The 26,864-nt window shown below is 32.5% G+C and overlaps 1 protein-coding gene across 1 annotated transcript in view; it reads right to left on the reverse strand.

The window, feature by feature from the left end:
- Window positions 1–16,690: 16,690 nt before the first annotated feature.
- Window positions 16,691–26,864, reverse strand: part of NRK (Nik related kinase) — a 153,915-nt gene continuing 143,741 nt past the window's right edge. Inside the window, exons 25-29 of the mRNA XM_011380995.1 lie at window positions 25,184–25,326; window positions 24,755–24,904; window positions 21,935–22,094; window positions 18,478–18,617; window positions 16,691–17,518 (exon numbers count right to left, since the gene is read on the reverse strand). Of these exons, the coding sequence (XP_011379297.1) occupies window positions 17,423–17,518; window positions 18,478–18,617; window positions 21,935–22,094; window positions 24,755–24,904; window positions 25,184–25,326 (689 nt within the window). The 3' untranslated portion in view covers window positions 16,691–17,422. The remainder of the gene's footprint in view (window positions 17,519–18,477; window positions 18,618–21,934; window positions 22,095–24,754; window positions 24,905–25,183; window positions 25,327–26,864) is intronic.

Genomic DNA, 26,864 nt, shown 5'->3' on the forward strand with positions numbered 1-26,864 from the left:
GGCCCCAGAACACAAATGGTGGCAGGCTTCAGAAAAAAGAGAATACCACTTGATTAAGCCATAATTGGCACATTCAAAGGGCACCTGAGCTCACTGGGGCAAATCCCACTCCCTGAGGTCAGCCCCCACACAGCAGCTCATATACTGTGGTCATGGCCAATCCACACAGCCAGTTAATTGAGGGTAAATCCCACTCACTGATGTGCAATCAAGGCTCAACTACACCAGGGGGGCACATACAAGCCACACGAGGACCACTCCTGGAGCAACCAGATCAAGTGAACAGGGAGATTGCACCATTGGGCACTATACAGTACCTACTACATTAGGCCACCTGGCTAAGACTGGGACATGTAGCAGATCTATCTAATACATAGAAACAAACACAGAGTGGCAGTCAAAATGAGGAGACAAAGAAACATGTCCCAAATGAAAAAGCAAGAAAAAACTCAGGAAAAAAAGTACACAAAATGGAGACAAGCAATCTATCAGATATAGTGTTTAAAACACTAGTTAGAAGGGTGCTCGAGAAACTTAGTGAGAACTTCAACAAAGAAATAGTAAGTATCAAAAACGACGTGAAACCATAAAAAAGAACCAGTTAGAAATGAAGACTACACTAAAAGGAATCTATAGCAGATTAGATAAAGCAGAAGATTGAATCAGCAATTTTGATGTCAAAGTAGCAGAAAACAACCAATTGGAACAGCAAAAAGTGAAGATAGTTTAAGGGACCTCTGGGATAACATCAAGCATACTAAAGTTTACATCGTAAGGGAACAAGAAGGAGAAGAGGGAGAGTAATAAACTGAGGATCCATTTGAAGAAATAATGACTGAAACTGTCTCTAACCTGGTGAAGAAAATAGACCTACAAGTCCAGGAAACACAAAGAGTCCCAAATAAAAAGAATCCTACAGGCCCAACCAAGACACATCATAATTAAAACGCCAAAAGTTAAAGAAAAAGGAAGAATCCTAAAATCAGCAAGAGAAAGACAGCTAGTTACTTACAAGGGTATTCCCTTGGACTGACAACTTATTTTTAAACAGAAACTATGCAGGCAAGAAGGATTTGGCACAAAATATTCAAAGTGATAAAAAGAAAGAACCTACAACCAAAATTACTCTACTCAGCAAATCTATTATTTGGACTTGAAGAAGAGATAAAGAGTTTCTAGAAAAGAAAAAGCTAAAGGAGTTCATCACCGCCAAACCAGTATTACAAAAAATGTTAAAGGAACTTATTAAAGAAAAATAAAAAAAAACCATAAATATGAAATATGAGTAATAAAATGGCAATAACTATGTACCTATCAATAATCATTTAAATGTAAATGTATTAAATACTCCATTCAAAAGGTATAAAGTAGCTGAATGGATAAGAAAACAAGACCTATACATGTGCTGTCTATAAGAGACCCACTTTAGTTCAAAAGACACACAGACTTAAAGTAAAGAGATGGAAAAAGACATTTTATGAGACAAAAACGGCTTTAAGATAAAGGCTATAATAAGAGACAAAGATGAACATTACATAATAATAAAGTGACCAATCCTTATAAACATTTATGCATTCAACATAAGAGCACTTAAATGTATAAAGCAAATATTAACTGGCATAAAGGAAGAAATCAATAGTAATACAGTCATATTAGGAGACTTTAACATCCCATGGACACAAATGGACAGATCTGTAAAGAAAATCAATGAGGAAACAGTGCCCTTAAATGATACACAAGACCAGATAGCTTTAACTAATATTTTTAGAGCATTTCACTCCAACACAGCAGAATATACATTCTTTTCAAGTGCACATGGAACATTTTCCAAGATAGACCACATGTTAGGCCACAAAACAAGTTTTAGTAAATTTACGAAGATCGAAATAATATCACACATCTGCTCTGACCACACTGGTATGAAACTAGAAATCAATTACAAAGAAAAAAAAATTGAAAAACATGCAAACATATGAAAGCTAAATAACATGCTACTAAACACTAAATGGATTAACAATTAAATTAAGGAGGAAATTGAAAATTACCTTAGACAAATAAAAATGAAAACACGATAACCCAAAATCTACGAGACACAGCAAAAGCAGTCCTAAGAGAAAAATTCATAGCAATACAGGCTTACCTCAAGAAATAAGAAAAAATTCTCAAGTAAACAATCTAACCTTACACTAAAAGGAACTACAAAAACAAACAAACATAAAAAAAAACAGCAAGCAAAGTCAAAAGTGAGTAGAAAGAAGGAAATAGTAAAGATCGGAGCGGAAATAAATAAAATAGAATTGAAAAAAAAATGAAAAAAACAATGAAACCAAGAGCTTTTCTTTGAAAAGATATACAAAACTGATAAGCCTTTAACTGGACCTATCATTAAGAAAAGAGAAGACACGAAAAATAAAATAAAAAATGAAAATGGAGAAGCGACAGTAGACATCACAGAAATACAAAGAATTATAAGAAAATATGATGAACAATTATATGCCAACAAATTGGACAATATGAAAGAAATGAATAAATCCCTAGAAACATACAATCTTCTAAGACTAAGTCAAGAAACAACAAAAAATCTGAATAGATCCATTACTATAAGCAAAATTGAGTCAGTAATCAGAAAACTCACAATAAATAAAAGTCCTGGACCAGATGACTTCATAGGTAAATTTTACCAAACATTCAAAGAAGAATTCACACCTATCTTTCTCAAGTTATCCATAAAAATTAAAGAGAAGGAAAAGCTCTGAAGCTCATTTTCTGAGGCCACCATTATTCTCATTTCAAAATCAGACAAAGATATTACAAAAAAATTACAGTCCTGTGTCTCTAATGAACATAGATGCAAAAATTCTCAACGAATTATTAGCGAACCAAATTCAGAAATACTTTAAAAAGATCATACACTATGATGAAGTAGGATTTATTCCTAGAATGCAAGGTTGGTACAATATCCTCAAATTAATTAACAAAATGAAAGATAAAACATAACAGATCAGTAGATGTAGAAAACACATTTATTAAAATCAAGCATCCATTTATAACTCTCAGCAAAGTGGAAATAGAGGGAACATACCTCGACATTATAAAGACCATATATAACAAACCCACAGCTAACATCATACTCAACAAGGAAAAGCTAGAAGTGCTTCCCCAAGGTCAGGAACAAGACAAGGATGTCCACGTTCACCACTTTTCTTCAACAAAGTATTGGAAGTCCTAGCCTCAGCAATCAGACAAGAAAAAGAAAGAAAAGGTATTCAAACTGGACAAGAGGAAGTAAAACAATCATTATTTGCAGATTACATGATACTATATATAGAGAACCTTAGCAATACCACACACACAAAAAACACTATTAGAACTCATAAATAAATTCAGAAAAGTAGCAGGATACAAAATTAATATTCAGAAATCAGTTGCATTTTGATTTAACCATCAGTTGTATTTTTATATAGCAATAACAAACTATCAGAAAGAAAACTTAAGAAAACAATTTCATTTAAAACTGCATCAAAAAACCAAAATACCTAGAAATTAATTTAACCAAGGAGGTAAAAGATATTTTTTTTTGAAAAATAATAAAACTTTGAAGAAGATACAAATAAATGGAAAGCATATACCATGCTCATAGACAGGAAGAATTAACATTGTTAAAATGTCCATACTATCCAAAGCGATCTATAGATTTAATGCAATCCTTATCAAAACATCAATGGCTTTTTTTCACAAATCTAGAACAAATAATCCTAAAATTTATATGGAACCACAAAAGACCCTGAAAACCACAGCAATTTTGAGAAAGAAGAACAAAATTGGAGGTATAATGTTATGTGATATCAAATTTACTATAAGTCTATAGTAATTAAAACAGCGTGGTACTGGCACATAGATCAGACACATAGATCAACGGAAAAGAATAGAGAGCCCAGAAATAAACCCATGTCTATGTGGTCATTTAATCTATAACAAAGGAGGCAAGAATATATAATGAGGTAAAGACAGTCTATTCAATAAATGGTGTTGGGAAATCTAAATAGATATGCACAAAATAATGAAAGTAGATCACCTTCTTACACCATATACAAGAATAAACTCAAAATGGATTAAAAACTTAAATGTAAGACCTGAAACCATAAACCTCTTAGAAGAAAACATAGGCAGTAAACTCTATAATATTACTAACAGGAATTTCTTTTTGATTATATCTCCCCAGGCAAGGGAAACAAATAATCAAAATAAACAAATGGGACTACATCAAACTAAAAATTTTTTGTACGGCAAAAGAAACCATCAACAAAACAACAAGATAACCTACTGAATGGGAGAATACATAAGCTTATGATACATCTGATAAGAGATTAATATCCAAAATATATAAAGAACTCATACAACTCAACAGCAAAAAACAAACAATCCAATTAAAAATGGGCAGAAGACCTGAACAGAAACTTCTCCAAAGAGGAAATACAGATGGCTAATAGTCATATGAAAAGATGCTCAAAGTCACTAATAATCAGAGAATGCAAATTAAAGCACAATGAGATATTATCTCACATCTGTCAGAATGGCTATCATCAATAAATAAAAAAAACAACATATGTTGACAAGGATATGGAGAAAAGGGAATCCTTGTGCACTGTGGGTGGGATTGCAAATTGGCACAGCTACTATGGAAAATAATTTGGAGGTTTCTCAGAAAAATTAAAAATAGAATTACTTATGATCCAGCAATTTCACTTCTGGGTAATTTATCTGAAGAAATCCAAAACACTAATTTGAAAAGATATATGCACCTCTATTCACTGTAGTGCTAATTATAATAGCCAAGATATGGAAGCAACCTAAGGGTTCATCAATGGATAATTTGATAAAGTATAGGTGGTACAAATATACAGTGGAATATTACTCAGCCATAAAAATGAAATCTTACCATTTGTAAGGACGTGAATGGACCTAGAGAGTCTTATGCTAAGTGAAATCAGTCAGACAGAGAAAAATAAATACCATATGATTTCACTTATTTGTGGACTCCGAAGAACAAAATCATTGAACAAACAAAATGAAAACAGACTCAGATACATAGAACAAACTAGTGATTGTTAGATGAGAGGGGCTTGGAGGCTGAGTGAAAAAGGTGGAGAAATTAAGAGTATAAAGTGATAGTTACAAAGTTGTCACAGGAATGTGAAGTACAGCATAGGGAAAATAGTCAATAATATTGTAATAATCATGTATAGTGCCTGATGGGTACTAGACTAACTGGGCGTATCACTTTGTAAATTATATAAGTGTCCAATCAATATATTGTACACTCAAAACTAATATAAAATGATGTTGAATGTCAACTCTAATTGACAACTAAAAATTAAAAAATAAAAATATAAAACAAATAAAATGTCTTTGGGAATATATTCCTCTTCTCTCTCAGTGTTACTAGAATGTAAATTATTTATATTTTTTTAATTCTTTGCATTCAATGCCTGACACATAGTGGGCTCTTAGTCAAGAGCTTTTAAATGTTTATGCAAACAATATTGTGCTGGGTGGCTGATAAAACTTAGATATACAGGCTTTAAGACTTGCTCACTGAGAAACTAAAAACCTAGAATTTCTGGTAACATAGATATAAAAAGGATTTTAAGAAAATAACTTCTTTTGCAATGGTATCGAAAAATGAAATACTCAGAAATATATTTAACAAAAGAAGTGCAAGACTTGTGTACCCTAAACTACAATATATCATTTAATGGAATTAAAAAGACCTAAATAAAGGGAAAAGCAATCTGTGTTTTGAATTTGTACAGTTAATAGTGTTAAGATAATAATACTACCCAAGTTTACCTACATATTTAATGCAATTCTTGTCAAACTCTTGGCTCTAATTTTTTCAGATATTGACAAGCTGATCCTAGAACACATGTTGAACTGTAAGTTACACAAAACTACCTTGAAAAAGAAGAACAAAGTTATAAGAGTCACACTCCCAATTTCAAAACTTAGTACAAATATATGGTAATTAAAACAGTATGATACTTTATCCAGTCATCTGTTGATGGGCATTTAGGTTGCTTCCATACCTTGGCTATTGTAAATGTGCTGCCATGAACATAGGGGTGCATAGATCCTTACGAATTATTGTTTTGGTTTTCTTTAGATAAATACCCAGAAGTGCAATTGCTGGGTCAAAAGGTATATTCGTTTTTAAATTTTTTGAGAAAACTCCAGCCTACTTTTCATACGGGCTGTACTAATTTGCAATATCGCTAACAATATATGAAGCTTCCTTTTTCTCCACATCCTCGCCAACACTTGTTCTTTGATTTGTTGATGATAGCCATTCTGACAGGTGTCAGGTGATATCTCATTGTGGTTTTAATTTTTATTTCTCTGATGAGCATCTTTTCCTATGTCTATTGACCATCTGTGTTTCCTCTTTGGCGAAATACCTATACAGATCTTCTGCCCATTTTTTTAATTGGATTGTTTTTTTTTTGCTGTTGAGTTGTATGAGTTCTTTATATATTTTGGATATTAACCTCTTATCAGATGTATCATAAGCTAATATAGTCTCCCATTCAGTAGGTTGTCTTTTTGTTTTGTTGATGGTTTCCTTTGCTGTGCAAAAACTTTTTAGTTTGATGTAGTCCCATTTGTTTAGTTTTTCTTTTGTTTCCCTTGTCCGAGGAGATATATGCAAAATAAATTGCTTGTAGTAATGTCATAGAGATTACTGCGTATGTTTTCTTCTAGAATTTTTATGGTTTTGGGTCCTACATTGAAGTCTTTAATCCATTTTGAGTCTATTCTTGCATATAGTGTAAAAAGGCATTCTTTTTGTGATATATTAAGTGAGCATATAGGCATGGATTTATTTCTGGGCTATTCTGTTCCATTGATCAATGTATGTTTTTAGATAAGTACCATTCTATTTTGATTACTGTAGCCTTACAGTATAGTTTGATATCAGGTAGTGTGATACCTCCAACTTTGTTCTTCTTTCTCAAGATTGCCATAGCTATTTGAGGTCTTTTAGATGATTGGATAAAGAAGTTATGGTTCATATATACGATGGAATATTACTCAGTCATTAAGAAAAATAAAATCATACCATTTGCAACAACATGGCTGGACCTAGAGGTTATTATGCTGAGTGAAATAAATCAGACAGAGAAAGATAAATGCCACGTGATTTCACTTACATGTAGAATATAAGAAACAAAGAGAACAAACTAGTCAAAAATAGACTCACAAATATAGAGTACAATCTAGTGATGGCCAGAGGGGAGGGGCTTGGAGGTCTTGGGGAAAGGGGTGAAGGATTAAAGAAGTACAAATTAATAGTCGATAGATGGTCATGAGGATGGGGAGTATGGCATAGGGAATTCAATCAGCATTAATGTAATGGCTAGGTGTAAAGCCAGAAGAGAGAAAGAGCAATCAAGGAATCATTTTATAAACTATATAAATGTCTAACCAATGTACTGTATACTTGAATAATAAAATACAATTTAAAAAACTTAAAAAAAAAAAAGTACAACCAGACTGGATAGGTTATCTAATTAGTCATTACTGTCAATAGAATGCAAATTATGTGAAATATTTAATTATAGCAACACGATTAGTAATTTCATTAAAAGCAAAGCAAAGAAAATAGATTTTATGGAATAAAAATATAATAATTTAAAAAACATGATACTGGCATATAAGAATAGACAGATCAAGGTAATGGAATTGAGAGTTCAGAAAAAAATACATGTATAGTCAATTCATTTTCAACATGTGGAACAAGACCATTCAGTTGGGGAAAAAAGTATGTCTAACAAATGGTTCTAGGACAACTGGATATCCACATGCAAAAAATAAAAAAGTTGGACTCCTATTTTACACCATACACCAAAATTAAATGAAAATGAGTCAAAGATCTAAATGTAAGAGATAAAACTACTAAAACCTTCAAATAAAACAGAGGAAATGCTTATTGCTATTGGATTTGGCAATGACATCTTGGATATAACATCAAAATCACAATAAATGTAAGAAAAATGTAAGTTGGAGTTAATAAAAATTAAAAACTTCTGTGGTACAATGAAAAGATTAGCTATGAAATGATAGAAAATATTTATAAGCCACATATATGTTAAGTTGCTTGGATCAAGACAATATAAGTGATTCTTACAACTCAAGAACAGCAAGTCAAATTATCCAATTAAAAATGGGCGAAGGATATGATTTCATGTATTTCTTCAAAGAAGATATGCAAATGTCTAATAAGATGCTCAATACTAATGGTCACTAGGGAAATGCAAGTCAAAACTATAAATGATATACTACTTCACATGTACTAGGATGGCTCTAATAATAAAAAAGGACAGAACAAGTGTTTTCTACGATGTGGAGAAATCGAAGCCCTCATACATTGATTGAAATGTGAAATGGTGCAGCCACTTTAGAAAAAAGTGTGGCAAATCCTAAAATGTTAAGCCTAGAGTTACCATATTCTCCAACCATTCCACTTCTAAGTAGATACCTGAGAGCAATAGAAACATATGTAACATAAAAGATGTGTGCATGAATGTTCATAGCAGCATTATTCCCAATAGTCCAAAGTGGAAACAACCCAAATGTCTGTCAACTGATGAATGGTTAAATAAAATGTAGCATAACCATACCATGGAATATTATTCAGCAATAAAAGGAATGGAGTACTGATACATGCTACAATAGGGATTAATACTTCAAAAACATTTTGCTAACTGAAAAGAGTCAGTTACAAAAGACCACATATTGTGTAATTCCAGTTATATGTACTATCCAGAATAGATAAATATATAGAGATAGATGATATTTTAATGTTTGCCTAAGGTTGTGAAGGGGTGGGTGGTGGGTAATGGTGAGTAACTGTTAAGGGGCATGAGGTTTCTTTTAGGGGTGATATAATATTCTAAAATTTGTTTATGGTGATGGTTGCATAATATGTATATATTAAGAGCCACTGAATTGTGCACTTAAAGCAGTAAACTTTATGGTATGCAACTTACATATTTATATAGGTGCTTTTTAATTAATCATATTTTAATTAAATTTATTTGGGTGACATTAATAAAATTTTATAGGTTTCAAGTGTACAATTTAATAATACATCATCTGTATATTGCATTGTGTGTTAACCAGCCAGTCAAATCTATCCACTAAACTGTTGTTCAGTTTTTCTTATTCGTTTGTTGCTTTCAGTTTTATAGCCCACATCTGAGTGAAATAATATGGTTCTCAACTTTGTTTCTGACTTATTTCACTTAGCATGATAATCTCAAGATCCATCCATGTTGTCACAAATGGTAGTATTTCATGTTTTTAATGGCTGAGTAATATTCCATTGCATATATGTACAACATCTTCTTTATCTTGTCATCTATTGAAGGACACTTTGGTTGTCTCCATGTCTTGGCAACCATGAATAATGCTGCAATGAACATCAGAGTGCACATATCTTCATGGACCTTGGATTTAAAGAGGATTTTATAAATTTGATATCAAAGGCAAGGGAAGTAAAAACAAAAATAAATGAATGGTACTATATCAAACTAATAAGCTTCTGCACAACAAAAAAAGCATCAATTAAATAAAGAGGTAAACTTCTGAATGCGAGAAGTTATTTGTAAAGGTGTTTTTAAAAAACGAATATATCAAGTAAGCAATAGGTTATATGATTCTGGATTTCAAGAGTGGTTCAGACTGAAGATAATTATTTAGGTGTTGCCAGTGTATAGATTACATTAAAATGCACGAAAATAGATATTATAGTCTAGGAGAAATTGTAGATAGGACAATAAGGTGCTAGAACTGAGCCCTGAGGCGTGACAAAAATTAGAGATCAGAGAGATAAGAAGAATCCAAAAGAGGAGACAGGAAGAAATGAGACCAGTTAGCAGAGTTGTATATTATTCTACAGCCACGATCAACTGTGTGTGGGAGACAAATCATGAGAAAGTGGTATACCAAGAGCCAAGAGAAGAAATTTTTTCAAGGAAGAGGGAGTGATCAATTTTTCCTAAACATTGCTGATACGTTAAATAAAAGAGGACTGGAAAGAATTTAGCAGTGTATTTAACAATGTAGAGGTCCTTGATGTCCGTGACAAGAGCTCTTTAGCTCTTTTCATGGAATGGTGAGGATGAAAGTCTAATTGGAGTTAATATAAAACTGATTTGGGGAAGAGAAATTGCAGAGACTCAATTTGATATATGGATGGATGAAATGGTGGGAGCTACTGACTGTTTTTATTTTCTCAGTGAAGTAGGAATGCAGATCACTAAGTGAGAATGAGAATGAGGGAGATTTTAGAAGATTAAAGACAGAAGAGAAAATAAGAATTTTTCATCTTTCTAAATGTGAATGTGAAAAGTGAGTGGACTAGGGAAGTGTAGTATAAGTTACTGAATGGCTTTCAGTCACGAATTAAAAATGAGACCAGTTAGTATAGTTGTGTATTTTCTATGGCCACAATTAGCTACATTGATGTGGTGTAGATCAGACGAAGTGTTCGATTCAAGGACATTTGTGACTTTGCCAAGCTAAAGAAAGGCAATAGAGTTAAGGGACCATGCAAAGGATTGATTATGTTGCTACATCATGAAATCTTAGCTGAGTAAGTTAGAGATTGAGAACTTCTTTGAGTGAGGGTGAAAAGCAGTAAAAAGGTGTTACGATGAATGGATTATAAGTATATTTGAGGTCAAAGAATTTTTGTAGTCCAGTGATGGAGGGAGTCAGCTGGAAAAATAAACGTGGTGGTCTGAGAGTGGGACAATTGAAACTGAACTTATGAAAAAGTATAGTCATTGGTAATGATAGGGTCTAGAGTCTATTACTATGATAGTGGATGATTGAGATAATGTGGTTTATTTGGATAAGAAGTCATGAAGGAGGAGGAATATTGACTGAATCATCTAAGTAGACAATAACTTCACCAAGAATTAAAAGTAATGTTGGAGAAAACGACAGCCAGCCAGTGCTAAAGTTTTTAAGGAATAAGGAGGAATGATGTGGGAGTCTGAAATAAGGAAAGGTAATGGGTAGCATAGCATGATAGCAAGAGATTTGAAGGTAGAGGCTATCAAGGAGAAAGAAGGGAAAATAATATAAAAGAGACAATTGTTTGGAAACTGCAACAGGGCACAAGTAAAAGGATCAGGTTACTGGGCAAGGGATGTAGAAAGGGTAATGAGAGGTGATCAGAAATTTCTGGACTTCATCATAACAATAAGGTCTCGTTTTTCAAATATTTCACTTCTTCGATTACATTAAGTTACATTTTTTTTTCAAATGTAGGTGACATGATAACTAATTGTGGTTGTAATTTGTTCTCGCTGAATTTCTTCTCCCCAAGCTCATGGAGGATTCCTTTTTCTTGGGCAAATACGGAGATTATATATTGTAACTTAAAGCAAACCTGTCTCAAAATCTTTTTCACATTTTTTAAGCCTAAGCTCTTTGACACAATTATGTTACGTAATTCCCATAAGGGAAAAGGAAAGATCTAATTATATTTTATATGGAATGAGGTGGAGTCAGAAGTACAAGAATTTAGCGGGAGAAAGATTCACCAGGATTAGGAAAGGATATAAGGAACTGTGGGTTACTAAAGCATCAAGGACTCATGCCCACTCAGCACCCAGAGAGGTGGTATGATCACAGTGGATATGACCCTATGTATCTGAGGTCCCTGTTTTTGACAGAGATTTCCATTGCCACACATGACACAGATGTCTGAGTCACTGCAAAGGACTAAGTGAGCAATAAGTGTATCAGTGTTGACCAGTGTATACTACATACCAATGATGTATCCCTGAATTTTCGATCCCTGAGATCAAATTTAATAGATGAATGAGGAAAGTCCAATTAATGATTAAGATTAAATTTTCTCTCAGACTGTAGAATAAGAAATCGAATTAAAATAAATAACCTTTTTGTTTTGATTTTTTTTTTTGCACATTCTGGTTTGTGGAGTAAAATTCATAATTATATTTCGCATTGTCAAATGAATCACTTTTCCCAGCCTGTCATTTAATATCATATAATATTGATTTTACCTGTAGAGAGAATATTTTCATTTTTATGTTATCCAATTTGCATTGAACTTCATTATATTCATTCCTATCTCAACTTGTGAGACTCAACTTCATGGTGTCGAATGCTTGCTTTTAGACTTTTGGAAAGATGGTCCCATTTGGCATGCAGTTTAATGGCTACCTGTTCACCTGCAAGTCAGACACACACTTTCATCTGCCAAAATGAACCTTCAGGAAATGCCTGGAATTATATATATATCTGTGTAAGGAAACATAATTAAAAATTTTAGATGCTACAACATAGAGTCAATCTTATAAAAAAAAAAACACATTTAAAGCAAATGTTTGTATGAAACAGCCAGTTAAATGGCTCATTTTTGTGCCGTTTTTATGTCATTAAACAATCTTTGTTATTACTCATGATTCTTGGGTAATTACTAAGGGGCATAGCGATCCCTTGTGTGTTGCGTTTAAAGGTAAACAAAGCTTAAAAAGATACTATTTTAATTTTATTTTAACCTAGTTTTTGTATCATTTCAGGTTTGTAGGGTAAAATCATTTGAAATTATCCAAAATAGGTCATTATCTTTTGGTCACCAGAACACAGATAGTACTTTGATGAATCTAATGGGTTTGTGAATTTTAATTTTAAGCTGTTGTAAATAAAATAGCAATAGGACAATCAAGATAAAGGAAAAGGCTCACTTCTCCCTTTCAATTCATGTTTTTATTTAGACCGTTCTGTATGTTAAGCACCAAATGAGGCACTTTGACATATGGGGGAGCAAAAATATAAGAAAAAGTGTATCCCAAACCTGATTTTTTACTTGTCTGCAAAGTAGGCAGTGGACTAATTTCAGAAAATATAAATCCATATAGAATCAATTTTACTTTCTCAGGAACTATTCTTTTTGAATTAGATAACATGGTTGTGAATGACATAAGACATAATATAGGACAATGTTTCCTGAAACATCTTTGGCCTTTAATTCATTAGCTGCCTCCATTCAATTTTTGGAATTAAAGAACAGCCATAATCAATGGCTTTATTATCTGCAGGAATCTGAGTATCCTAAGGGCTAAAAGCCCTATAAAAAAAAAAAAAAGTACTATTATATAGGAAATCACAGTGTTGGAAAAGATTCAGTTAATAGACTTGCAATATTAGTTTATAAACCCACTGCTCCCTTTGAGAGTGATAAAGTTAGTAATAGCAGCTTCTACTCATGACCTACCCTGTCCTCATCTTTGGTAAACGGATCCCTAAGACAGTGTCCTCTCTTGGCCTTGGGGCATCGCTTTCCCCATTCTAATTTCAATCTGTGATATTTTTGTTCCTTGGCTCATAACATTGGCTTTTAAAGTACTTGAAGTCTATGGACCTTATATATCAAGCTTAATGAGTCAATTTGATCGGAATAAAGCAATTTGAATTTAGTCTCTAAAAGCCTGAACAAGTTTAACATGTCTGGATAACCCAATTCCTAAATGCTTTGCCACACTTGGCAAATTATAAACATATCCAGCTGGCTCTAATGGGAAAGCTTAATGAACTTCTCTCCAGAATATTCCGAGACAATAGATATTTATGAGACTGTGCCTCTAATGCTTCTGTGACCAGCTGAGAAAAGTGCTATTCCTTTTATGACTCCAGGTAAAGGGCTCTATTTCCTTGACAATCTGCTACCATTACTCTGTCTTCTATTTTCCACCATCAGCCTGCACTAAATAAACCCTTTCTAAAATGCTAAGAAACTATCCATCTTTACTTCTCTCTTCGGATAATGGTAACTTTTGGATAAGGTTCCTCCTCTTTCTTGGAATTTGGAACACTGAGGGTGGAATGGGAAGTAAGTTAGCATTAAAACATGCATGGGTTTTACTTACACTATGTGAGTCTGTGTGTCTGTGTAAAGTTCCACACATTTAAAGGAAAATTAATTAGTCTCTAAATCCACCACTGTAACCAGAAAGATTTTAGCCAGATTAATATACTCCTACTTGGCCAAAATTCCCAATGGAAAATCAGGTATAACCCCTGACACCTTCCAATTAGTGTATTATTACACATTTTAAAGAAATGAATATTCCTTGAATGAGTCCTAATTCTGAGGCATTAGACAAATATATTTCAAATAATAACGCTAACAAATAATTTTTTAAGTTTTTATTTTTAGAAATTGAATAATGGTTCATTGTAGACTTTCTGATGAAACGATTAGCAGTCAGTCTCAAAGATGATTTCAATAATTTTTAAAGTTAGAGCACAGATTGAATACAAATCAATTTAAATAGGTACATTTTAAAAAAAGAATTGAAGAGTATCTAAAAAATCTCATTAAATACATGTGGTGTTATTCCTAGTTTTATGGATACTGTCTTAATTAAGTCCTAGCAGAAAATACTTAATTTATCTAAAAACTAGTCACACTAAAAATATTAAAATTTATCTAATGGTTTGTATGGTGTGTGTATGTGTGTGTGCACATGCGATTTTTGCTTTGCCTATTTTACTATCTTAATAGTTATCCTTTATTAGGGTTTCCTCTGAGGATCTTACCTTAGTTAAACAGACAAAATCACTAAGAGCTTTTCTTGTCACTCTTTTTCAGATATCATTTTCTAGTTTTCAAATATTTCCAATAATGCATTTTGGACAAAGGCTTTGGTGGAAAAATAAAACAAATAAAGTACACTAAAATAAAACTGTACTCTGTTCCAATGTTACTGACAACCTACCAGATCTTTCATGATTCAAATCAGGGATAAGGAAATTGGCTTGTCAGGAGTCCTCCACCACATTTCTGTGAAGGGTCAGGGCTTCCAGATGCTGTAGCCACAAGGTGAGATATGAGTATATTTTCTTCTTTCTACTACTATGCACTGACTAGGAAATTTAATTGTCCCTTCACTTTCTTGTTTTAGCTGGCAAAAATTATAAAAATTCCACATGGATTAATATCTAAATTGGAAATATCATTACTTACAAATCACTTTAAATATTTTCAGTCTTTTCTATTTGGCTACCCAACATTTCAATGTCCCTTCTTAATATATGTCAAACTTCCTTTTTTCATTAACACATTGTCCTTCAAAATTTAGTTACACATTTTGCATTCTCTCTGGCTTCTTTACTTTGGGACTTTTCTGTAGGTGCAGCTCACTATTTCTATGTTTACTAGCCTAACAGCCACAGAACACAATGAGAGTTGACTTCCTAAAATCGTTTACTCTCCTACTGCTTTTAAAATATGATTTTAAGGTAAAACTGATTTTCGAACCTTAACTTTGAGTAAATATTATAAAGAAAAAATGAATTCTTAAAAGACATTATTCTACACACTACTTAAATGAGAAAATTTTCTGAAATTCAAACATAGCAAGCTCCATTTGCTCAGCAATGAGGTACTTGCACAAAGTTCCCCATGGCCTTCTTGGTGTACAAACTTATAATAATGAAGACTACTTCTAAGGAAGTAATTTGACATAAAAGTTTTTTTTTTCTTCTCTTTAAACTACTTAATTAAAAAAAAATAACATTCGAGTTGTAAACACTCAAGGATAAGCCAGTTTTAGGATCCCATTATTGTGTCACAGTAACAGAAATGTGAATCACATTTATTTCTTTAATTCGTGGATTCAGGTTCTCCTAAATTCTCATTAATGAGCTACTAAACTCTTGATATAAGTTGTTAGGAAAATCCAAATCATCATTCCTGGCATCAAGCTACCAAGAAAGTAATGTGCTATTATGAAATCACACATAGTCAGCTGCTTTTGTATTTTGGTTAACCAGGTAGTTTAAAAATTATGATCCCGCTAACACTGTCTTCAGATTTTAGAAGCAGAACTAGAGGAATTATACTGAGGTATACTTTGTGGTAGTTCTGTTGCCTCTGTTGTCTCAGAGCTAACCATGGTGTTGAGAACGGATATGCAAAAATTACGCTTTTCACTAGGTAGCAGTTACCATAGGTGACCAAACACCACCTACGTATGGCATCTATAACATATAGGGGTGATAAACTAGCATATTTTTTACTATTCTAAATTAGTGGACTTAGGTATTTGATTAAATTGTGTTTTCTTCAAAATCCTTTTTTTTTTTTTACCTATACCATTAAGTCCCTACATGTGAACATATCACTTTTAGATTAACATCCAATTTTACAGGAATAGAAACATTAAAAAGACATAATTTTTAGGGGGGGAGGTAGATAAGGGTAAAGAGGGTCAAATGTAAGATGACGGAAGGAAATTTAACTGGATGGTGAACATACAATGTAATGTACATATGATTAAATTGTACATTGGAAACCTATGTCATTAACCAATGTCACTCCAATTTTTAATTAAAACACACAAGTTTTAGCAACCAAAGTTATTTGTTGTTGCAGTTTTTTAATAACTAGAGGAAAATTTTTATATAGTTTAATCTGGAATTGGGAAAATACTGAATGCTGTCTGATGGTCATAGTGTTGGCCAGATAAGAATTTTTTTAAATCAACCAATCTGTCCTTGGGAGTAGAATTTGACACCTACTTTATAATATCTTTTGAAAAACTAATTCTACAGTACATGTGCATAGATTTCAGTCCTGTATTCAGGCCTGCAAGTGTATTATTTGGTGGTTTTTAAAATGCTATTGCACATCTTTGGGGTTTCTGAGGAAAATAAAACATCTGAGGTTTTCTTCCTACCTACTTATTGGGAGAAAATCAGCTTAATATGGGGTAAAAGAGCACAACTCGTCTCTAACTATGGGCTTAACCATCATGGAGCAACGAGAAAATGGGTGGCCTTTTCCCCTTTATCACTGTAGCTTCCTCCAGGCATGCAGGTTGTTCAACCTTAGTCCGGTTTATAGCATAGTCCTCATTTTTTTCATTTCTTAATCTAACCATTGGTTCTTTAAATGACTTTTTAAATTCGTATATGGTTTGTTGCTATTTTTTTCCTGAAAAACCTCATTCAGTGCCAATTCTTTTGAAAGCTGGTTGAAATCTAACGCATTACAGGTTTATTTACTCCATGCTGTAAAATCTGAATATAGACACTGTCCAAACTGTCCAAAGAATAATATTTGAATTCACAGTAACAAAAGTTACGAAGTTTGTGCAAAAGACATTGTACACCATTGGAGTACATAGAGCTTGCTATAGTTAATTTTATATATAAAGCTACATTTCTCATTAAAACTATTCTGTGCTACATTAAAAGTAAAGTATCTGATTTAATTTTTCCCTAATAATAAAACTGAATGCTTATTTAATCTCAGAAATTTTAAGATGCAACTTGTACATTTATGATATTTGTAAATGTTGTACTAAATCATTGGAACCTTTTAAACACCATAATTGATTTGGAGCTCTTCAAGTTTTCCAAGGGTCATAAAGTAAACCCGGCTGTGGCGATTGCGCAGGGTAGAGGTAAAAAACAGCTTTAAAAAGAGAGAAAGAGATACCATCAATAAATATTTAACACATTGTAACCTGATATTTGATACATAAAACCATAATTTCAATTTATCTGCATCAACCAATTAAAATTATAAGCCATAGTGTTTTTCAGAACAGAATTTCCTCAAATTAAAAGATAAGAATTTAAAATAGTATGTAGTCTAAATTATACATTATAAAACACTTATTCATTTTTAATTTTTATTAAAATACAGCTAACATACAATATTATATTAGTTTCAAATGTATGCCTTAGTTATTCAACATTTATATACCTTAAGAAGTGATCACCATAAGTCTAGTAACCATCTGACACTGTGCGTTATTACAATATTATTGACTATATTCCCTATGTTGTAATTTATATCCCCAGGATTTATTTTATAACTGGAAAATTGAACCTGTTATTCCCCTTCACCTTTTCCTCCTCTTTAAAAAACATTTTAATTACAGTTAACATTCAATATTATTTTATATTAGTTTCAAGTGTATAGCATAGTGGTTAGCATGAATTCTAGTACATAATTAGGTATTCAGCAAACAGAAACACTTTTCCTTCCTCTGTTATTGGATTATGTTGAAAACTATAAAAGGTAGATTTACTCAATCATTCTATTTTAAAATATGTTGTTATGAACATGAAAAGAATTATGCATCAAAGACAATCATGGATTTTGCACCAAATGAAATAGCGGCTAAGTTTTACTTAGGACATAGTTAAAATTTTTACTGTTTTTGAAGTTTCTTTTTGAAATCAAATTTCATCATTTACCAATTCAGTGTTTCTACTGCCAAATGCGAAATTGTTTTTATCAACAATATGCCAATTTGAGAAATAACATAAATATATTTTGGTCAAAAGGAAAAGTATATAAATTTCCTTAGTTAATTCTCATTGCTTGCTTTATTTTTTTCTCTAACTGGAAGATGTAAGCCATACCTTGTCACCTCGAGTACACAGAAATCTCAGCTTCTTAATTGACCTGCGTTTCAGTTCACTTTCCAGATGCCTCGATTGCAAAGAGCGAACTTCAATGGCCTTTTGGCCCCATCCTGTAATTCGCTGTGTACACTCATAAGCTACAATAAAAAATTAAAAATCAGAAAAACACAAAATGTTTCTATAAGTGATAGAAAATTATAACTCATTCAACATTTGGTTATTAAGAGGCTGATGATTACAGTTCGAGTAAACACATTTTTTCCCTCCTTCTATTGTCAGTCATTTAGCCATTATGCTCCTCAGCAGTGGTGCTAAAACCAGCAATCTGTTATCAATATTGTGACCAACATTGAATAACATTGGAGAATATTCATATTTTCCAATACCACAGAAAAATCTAAGGGTTAATTCTACCCTGTTTGTAGAAAGTCAAATCTACCCACAGCCATTCTTTATTTTACAGTCTAGTTGAGATATAGCATTCCCTAAGGGTTTGTAATTGTGCTCAAGTAACATACATGGAAACCTGATTAACTTTCAACATTAACACTGTTAAAAAATGACTTGCTCAAATGATGACTTTAGCAACTCTAATGCAATTCAATGAATTATTATGTTATAAACGGAACTAAAGCTAATTCGATACTGTTAATGCTCTCTCTTGCTCAGGAAATTTTTATAAGATTTCAACTTTTATACCTTGTTTTTATATTACATGGTGACAATAAAAATTATAGCAATTGCTTTAAAGCAATCTAATGATGTAAATAACCATACAGTCAGCTAGTGCTGTACAGTATTCTTGACATAAGGAGCAGTATTGTTAAAAGTTTAACTTTCAAGTTGATATTTTTTTATGTACTTTATGGGGAAGCAAATGTCCATAAATAAATACAATCTTGTATTTAACATAATATCAAAATTTTGTGTCAAGTTAAAATAGTCTGCAAAATGCTAAATCAAGGGACCTTCATTCTCATGATGACATGATTAAAATGATTAAACTCAATTCATTAGACTTTCCATTTTCATCTATTATAAAGGCAATAAACTCTGCATTGATATAATTAAAATATAACAAAAAATATTTTCCTTATCTTTTTCAAAGGTTCTAGGATGCCTTTGTTTAATCCAAAATTTACATGTCCTATACATCTATACATCAAATATATATAGACTCATGAAAAAATTATTAAACTTTTATAAACATGAATTTTCATAGGCACTGTGAACCATTTTGAATCTTTCAACTAAAACTTGCCAAGTACTTATTAATTCTTGTTTTCTTTTGCATTATAATTAAAAATATTTATGTTTATGAAATTGACATAAATTGTAATTAAATTACAATCATATTTTTATTTAGACAATGGTCTCCTGGAAAGAGACTTTATAAGTACAATTTCAGACTAGAATTAAAATCACACCAGATTTAAGAGAAGTAAAGGGAATCCACAGCCTAAGTGATGGGAATGAGTGATAGATTTAATGTACCTGGATTTGAAATTTTTTTCACCTATGTGAATGTGTCATTAAAATTGATTTTTTTAAACAAACACAGAGATAAAAATTTATAAACTTAATGCACAGGTTACTTGCTGAGTCCAAGTACACAGTTCATATGGCATTCCATAATTTCTACCTTAATTCTGAAATACACTAATCAGTCACTTAACTTAGTTTCTGAGCTAGCTTACTTATGAGATGAAATCCAATGATTTTGAGTGGGAATGCTTAATGATACTTGCGGTGATTGTTAAGCCTGTATATATTTTTTTGAACATCCAGAGCAATGATCTTATTATTGAAAACATTTAATATATCTCAAGGAAATGTAAGATTTAGATTGGGAAAATCTGGATCTTGGTTAGTTTAAATAAAAAAAAAGTCGTTTTTAGACAGAAAATGAGAGTTACTGATTTCCTTAATATCAGTGCTATACTGTAGTCTTCAGTATACTCTCTAAATACCCTTAATATACAAATCAAAATATCGTGTTTTTATAGGACTATAATTTATTTTACATTTAAAGAGACGTGTTTCAAACTCTAGCAACTTAAAATAGCTTTTTTATTTTAGGTCAGAAGTTGTCCTAAGGACAAGTGCTGTACCAGATGACTTTTTAAGAGCCCTTTGATTCCTATGATTGTCTAATGACATAAATATTGGAGTTTGTTTAGTTTTTCATTTGAACTGAATTTTTTAAAATTTTAATTTCTGATTAACATATTGATCACAAAAGTACCACTGTAATGGTTATATCAGGATTCTGTATTTTCAGTTTTTTCCTCAAGATCTGTTAATTATATTGCAAGCATTTACCTTCCGTCACTTAAAATAGTTTTAAACTCTCTATGAGTTCTTACTTATTTGAAGAAATTGAAAGAGGTTTTCAGGACAATCTTTAACACTATGTATGCAAAAAGAAATGATTCTGCAGATGCAGTGCAAAGTGCCATCATTTCATAATGAAAAAAAATGTTCATTAAAAATCAATTCTTTCAGACTGGTCCTTCTAGCCACATTTAGCCATTTAATAGAGATTTCAGAAGCTAGTGACTTCTCTATGGAAAAACTACCTTTCTCTCTCTTTCTCCATCTCTCTCTCCCTCCTTTTTCTCTCTCCCTTTCTTTTCTACTTTATTTGCTTCATCAAATTCCTCATATTTTCAGGAACATTTATCATTCCTCAATCCATTCTACTCTCTCTAATATGTTTTACTGTTTATATGCATTCTGTTCCCTATCCAGAATAACCTCTGTAGTCGTCAAGCCTTGGAGACATATACAAGAGTCTCAAGTTATTCAGATTTTCCAGATCTGCTGTCCTGCACTGATCAGGAAGAAAAAATGCCCTGGCTTGATGAAGATAAAAAGGCAGTTTTCTTTATGTTGCCATCTGGGTGGTACCTAATGGGCATTCCGGTCAGTCATATTTATCTCTTTTGTAAATGAAGTATGATGAAATCTTAGTGACAACCAATATGTCATATATTCAGTTTGTATTTAATTCTTCACAAGACTATTACTCACTAAACAGAACACTATTGACTGTATGAAACAGAACGATTTTGCTCTTCTTTTATGACTATTTGTCAGTCTCCTAAGAAAAGGTAAACTCCAAAATTGATGTGACGAAATGAAGCATTTTCAACATCTGTGTAAAATCTGCAAGTAAAGGGAGTTAAAATAAAGTTATACATTATTGTGGAAAGGAATCCCTTTCCCATTTTAATTATATGATTATTGCAAATGAACAACTAAGACAGCCAAAATCAGTCTCTGTGGTAGCCTTGTGGATTCATTAAGCCTATGACAAACACACACATCACATTACTAAGGGAATATTTATGTAATATCCCAAATTAACCCTATATGCCTAGAGAAAATACGATACCTTAAGAGACAGACACTTCTATGGGACCATCTGAAAGAGGAAAATTTTTATACATACCTACTGAAGATGGTATGTATTTCCACACTTCAAGGATCTTCTTGAAGAGTTGTTCATTTGCTTCCGTAGAAAGGGCTTCAGTATCGAAGGTGAGCATCATGCCAATTCCCAAGGAATCAGGTAAAATGATGATATTCTGTAGTATAATGATTTCCAGGGGCTGGAATTATGTTTCATAAGGATTTATATGTCCAATATTTAATCACTACTAGTTTAATTGAGGAAGATTGGTTGAGCAATAAAGACCAAAAAGGGGTTCAAAGTACAGAGAGGAAGAGAAACTTTTACTTCCATTTTAAACAGCATGCTGTTGAACACTTAAGAAGAGCCTTCTTTATGTCATGATGTCATTACTGTTTTATATTCGCCTTTAAATTTAGGACAAATCTTTGTTTGAAAAGAGCAGAGTTATATTTCCAACATAGAAATTCATTGAAATTTCACAAAGTATTATATACAATGATAGAAGAAATATTGCTTGTCTCAGAGTTGGATTTCAGCACATTAATGAGTACTTTAGCAATGAATGTGTGAATCGAGTAACAAATATATAATCACTGATTATCCACCAATTCATTCAGATCAGAAATAAAAAATTAACTTAAAAATAACTCGAGCTTAAAATGTTTACAAGGAGCAGTTTTATAATGTTCTTCACTGCTTGAAATCTAAGTTATCTTTTTTCACACACAAAAAAATGTAAGATTTTCTTATCCAATTTATGTAATCTTAATATACCTTCAATACACAAATTTGGAGATATATTAGGTGGCATAATATTAAACACTAAGAAATATCTAAGAATTTCTGACTTTCACGATGCATAAAACAAGTGACAAAATTTGCTAAAAACTACAGATATTGTCATGTTAATAGTATTTCCTTGAGAAATAAACAATTACATTCTTCTATCATTTCTCCAATTTAGCAAGTTACAAGAAAAAAGGTCAAAAACTATACTTGCCAAACCCAGCGAACTCAGGCTAAGTGCTTGAGGCCATGTCTCAGCAACAACAATCCTTAAAACTAAAATGGGGATCCAGAGGCGAAAAGCAATTTTTATGCGTTTCCTGGGCACTTGCATGAGCAATTGAATCCAAAAAGAGATGAAGGAAGTGAGAAAGAAATTGCAAGAAAAAAGGTTGTCTCAAAAAAATCCGTTTAGAGTAAAGCTGGACTGGTGTAAATCCAGACAGCCTGAGAGGTAATTCTCTTGCTTCTCAGATGGTTCCTGAAGTAACCAGATATTCTTTAGCACACATGGCTTCTTTGTAGCATTACGACTTTTGTCATCTAGTTCTCTTGAAAATAATATTTTTAGTACATGCTGTTTCAGAAGACACTTTCCCCTCCCTTACGTTAGAGTCCTTTCTCTTTTAATGGGTTAAGACACTAGAGTGTTTAGCTAAAAATACCATTTTTAAATATGCTTAAGGTATCCTAATTAGGTCAGAAAGTTTTTTTTTTTAACTCTTTTCTCCTTAGTCATTGAGTGAAACACAGGGTTTTATCTTTTTCAATGACTTTTGAAATAAGTGTAAACTTGGACCAGTGCTGCAATGTTCAATACTGCACTAGCTTCAAAATAAAGCTATTTGACGTTACATTAAAAAATGAGATGCAAGAAGCTATTACAGAAATTCCCAACTGAAGAATACTATGATATTTACATCAAAATTAACTTAAACACATATCTAAATTACTCATATCTAATAGCTTTGGCTTGACTTGGTTCAGTATTTTATATATTACAAACAGGGTGATTTGTATGTAGTCATAGGTGATAACTGAGTAATCAGTTAATTATATTGTTAATATGACCAAACTTTATTTAATGTTTCCACTAATGATCTGACAATTCCTCTATGTAATTTGTCAGAGATGTGTGAGATAATACTGAAAGTCATACAAAATATCACATTACTCCAGTGAATTAAAAGTACAAAATATTTTCTCTTGGACTTTTGTATAATGTTAAACTGCTAAAATATTAGTTGTTGATAAACTGGGGTATTAAGAAAGGGTGAGATAAATTTGTTGGTTTAGCCTTTCTTTTTAAATATAATTTTCAAATGGACAAATATCACTGCCATCAACAAATCTGAGACACAGCAGAATTATATTTTGTATGATGTGTGTGTGGGAAGAATATTATGTTGTGTTCGAGCTATTTATATAAATGACGTATACAACATTTTTACAATTATCTGTTTCTTAGATGTGCTGTATTTTCATTATTTATAATTATTTGAGTTGAGCTGCAATAGCTTTTTAAATGTTGAATCTTTTTATCGGAAATTCTAACTATAATTAATATTATAAGAGAATCACTTTATGAGCATTTTCTATCACTACAATCTGTATAAAGAAGGGAGATAAAACATAATAATACTGTGATACTGGCGTTATATTTTTAAAGAATCCGTTAAGGCATTATGGGGTGCAGAAGGACTAAAGCAGGAAATGTAAGCTCATATGCCTATTAGTGGAAGTTATAAATCCATAAAGATGAATGGATAGAGAATATATAGCATATATTCCATAGAAGTCCAGATTTTAAAGTATAAACTCTATTCATTTAAAAATAAAAGACACTGTTCCAGACAAACACTATTTATCTGCAGGACAGACTCAGTTGTTTGGACTAAAAAACCATCAGTGAATTTTTGTTTATCCATTACTACTTTCTGGCATTCTACATTTACCTTTTAGGTCTCAGTTCCAGTACAGATATTGATAATCATGTTTTTAAACCTTTAAGAGTTTTGACAATTGTGAAAAACTCAAACTGTGGTAAAAAATATTTTCCAAGGATCTTACGTTATTCGGCAGGGTCACATCAGACATAACCTCAGATTCTGCATCAATGATATGATATCCATCTGCTGAGCTGAAGAAAATCTTTAGTCTTTTTTCAGAACCAATAGCCAGGTCAACTGTCACTGGCTTATGACCAAGTGTTGGAAATACCTGTAGATATAAAATCAAATATGGCCAAAAGGCCAAAAATGACACTATAAGACAAAAATCCCCCTGCCCTTTTGCGTAACAGGTTTATAAAACTCAGGTGATTTTTTTTAACTTACATAATGTATTTAGAAACCTATGTATTACAACTTTTATTAGATCTGGTACTACAATGAGAACATAATTATATTCAGGTTCTAAATATTAAGTTTCCCTTCGAAAGCTAGAACTCTAATAATCATAAGAGCCCTGCACTCTATTTGCTGTCTTTAAATTCCTTGCCTTGAGCTTCAGCAAATGAAGGAGCTCATCTGGTCTCTTAAAACGGTTCGCTGGATCAGCTGCCTGTATTTTTGCCAGTATTCGTATATAGGCTTCATAGGACATGTAGTCTCCTTCAGAGTCTGCTGATTGATCAATGCATACTTGGTAAGGAATGAAAAATGCCAGACATGTTAACCTACCATAGACTGGATGTACACTAGGCTCCTACGGTTCCTAGTCCAAGGAAACAAAAAGCCAAACAGGATTCATTGCCACGTTCAGGTCATAGTAGAGGACTGGGCATCACAGGGTTCACCATACTGTAGTCATGAAGTGAGATTCGAGAACTGGAGTGAAGACTTGGACCAGGAATTGCGTATCAGGCTAGACAGACTGTTGATACTTATCTTCTTTGTTTTCCAGCTCCATATCAGGTAGCTCTGACCAATCAGCAGACACCCAAGAACAAACCCATATCCAAATACTGACAGCTGACCCAAGGTCCAATTTAGGGAGATCAGATCAGGGATGTGATTTGTGTTGGGGTGGACCAGGCTGTCTGTATAGTAGTCTATGTCATTTATAAAAGAACATAAATTTATCATGTAAACAGAAATTGAGGGCCAGTCGTAAAAATTAGCTCACCTTTATTATATACATGTGATGTTTTGGCCTACAAAATATACCATGTGAACAGATCCTGACCCAAGACACAAAAGTATTTCATGAATACCTTTCTGAGGTCTATAATGACATGTCCTGATCAGCATTTTATAAAAATTTGTCCATGGGCTAACTAGTTAAAATCACCTGGAACATTTGCTAAAGATATAGATTCTCAGGCTCCACTACAGACCTACTAATTTGGCCTGAGGTTGGGTCTGAGATCTAAACTTTTAACAAATGCTCCAGATGATTCTGATGCACACCCCAGATTAAGACTCTATATAATGCTGCCAGTTCATTAGTCAGTCTTCATTACTATGGAATAAGTATAAAATAATCTTATTTATGTGGAATTCTGAAGCATTATAAAAAGATAATACAGATTAAAAGTCCCCAGTTTATGAGATGTGATTAAAAAATAATTAGCAACTTAATTGTTAGGGATGCTAAATGGTTACCTCAAGGCTGATGCACAGAAGTTCAATTAAATCATAATAAAGGTAGAAATAGTACTGGTAATCCAAATAAACCCAACCACCATTCTTTGCAATAGTTCTACAGAGAAATGTGTTTACAGTTCCAGCTTGGAAAGAATATAGACCCACCTTTTCCTCCTCATTCCCTTCTATTGTGTCCCTGGTAATTAAAGGCTTTCTCTTCCTTCATTTCTCTACTGTTGGATTCCCCTCTCTATCATTGCCACACCTTTCCTTACTTTCTCTCTTCTCTCTACCCCATACTAACATTGAAAAACTTCTTTCTTAGCTTCAAGTCATAGGGGTGGCACTGAAAGCCTGTGTTAGGGTTCTAGAAAAGAAGGTCTTCATGTTGACTACAAGAATTGGGAGTAAGAAGCTGGTGGGGAGGTCTTCTAAGGGAAGGAGTCAGGGATTTCCCTCACACTTGCTGTGGTGCCTGTGAATTGTCTAAAAAAAGGTTAAACAATAATTATTGACATGGTATATTCAAATTACATTAACTGTAGAAGAATGATATATATTTCTGCTACTATATTCCAAAATATTTTCTTGTT

The sequence above is a fragment of the Pteropus vampyrus genome, unplaced genomic scaffold (genome assembly GCF_000151845.1).
Source record: "Pteropus vampyrus isolate Shadow unplaced genomic scaffold, Pvam_2.0 Scaffold419, whole genome shotgun sequence".
Lineage (NCBI taxonomy): Eukaryota > Metazoa > Chordata > Mammalia > Chiroptera > Pteropodidae > Pteropus > Pteropus vampyrus.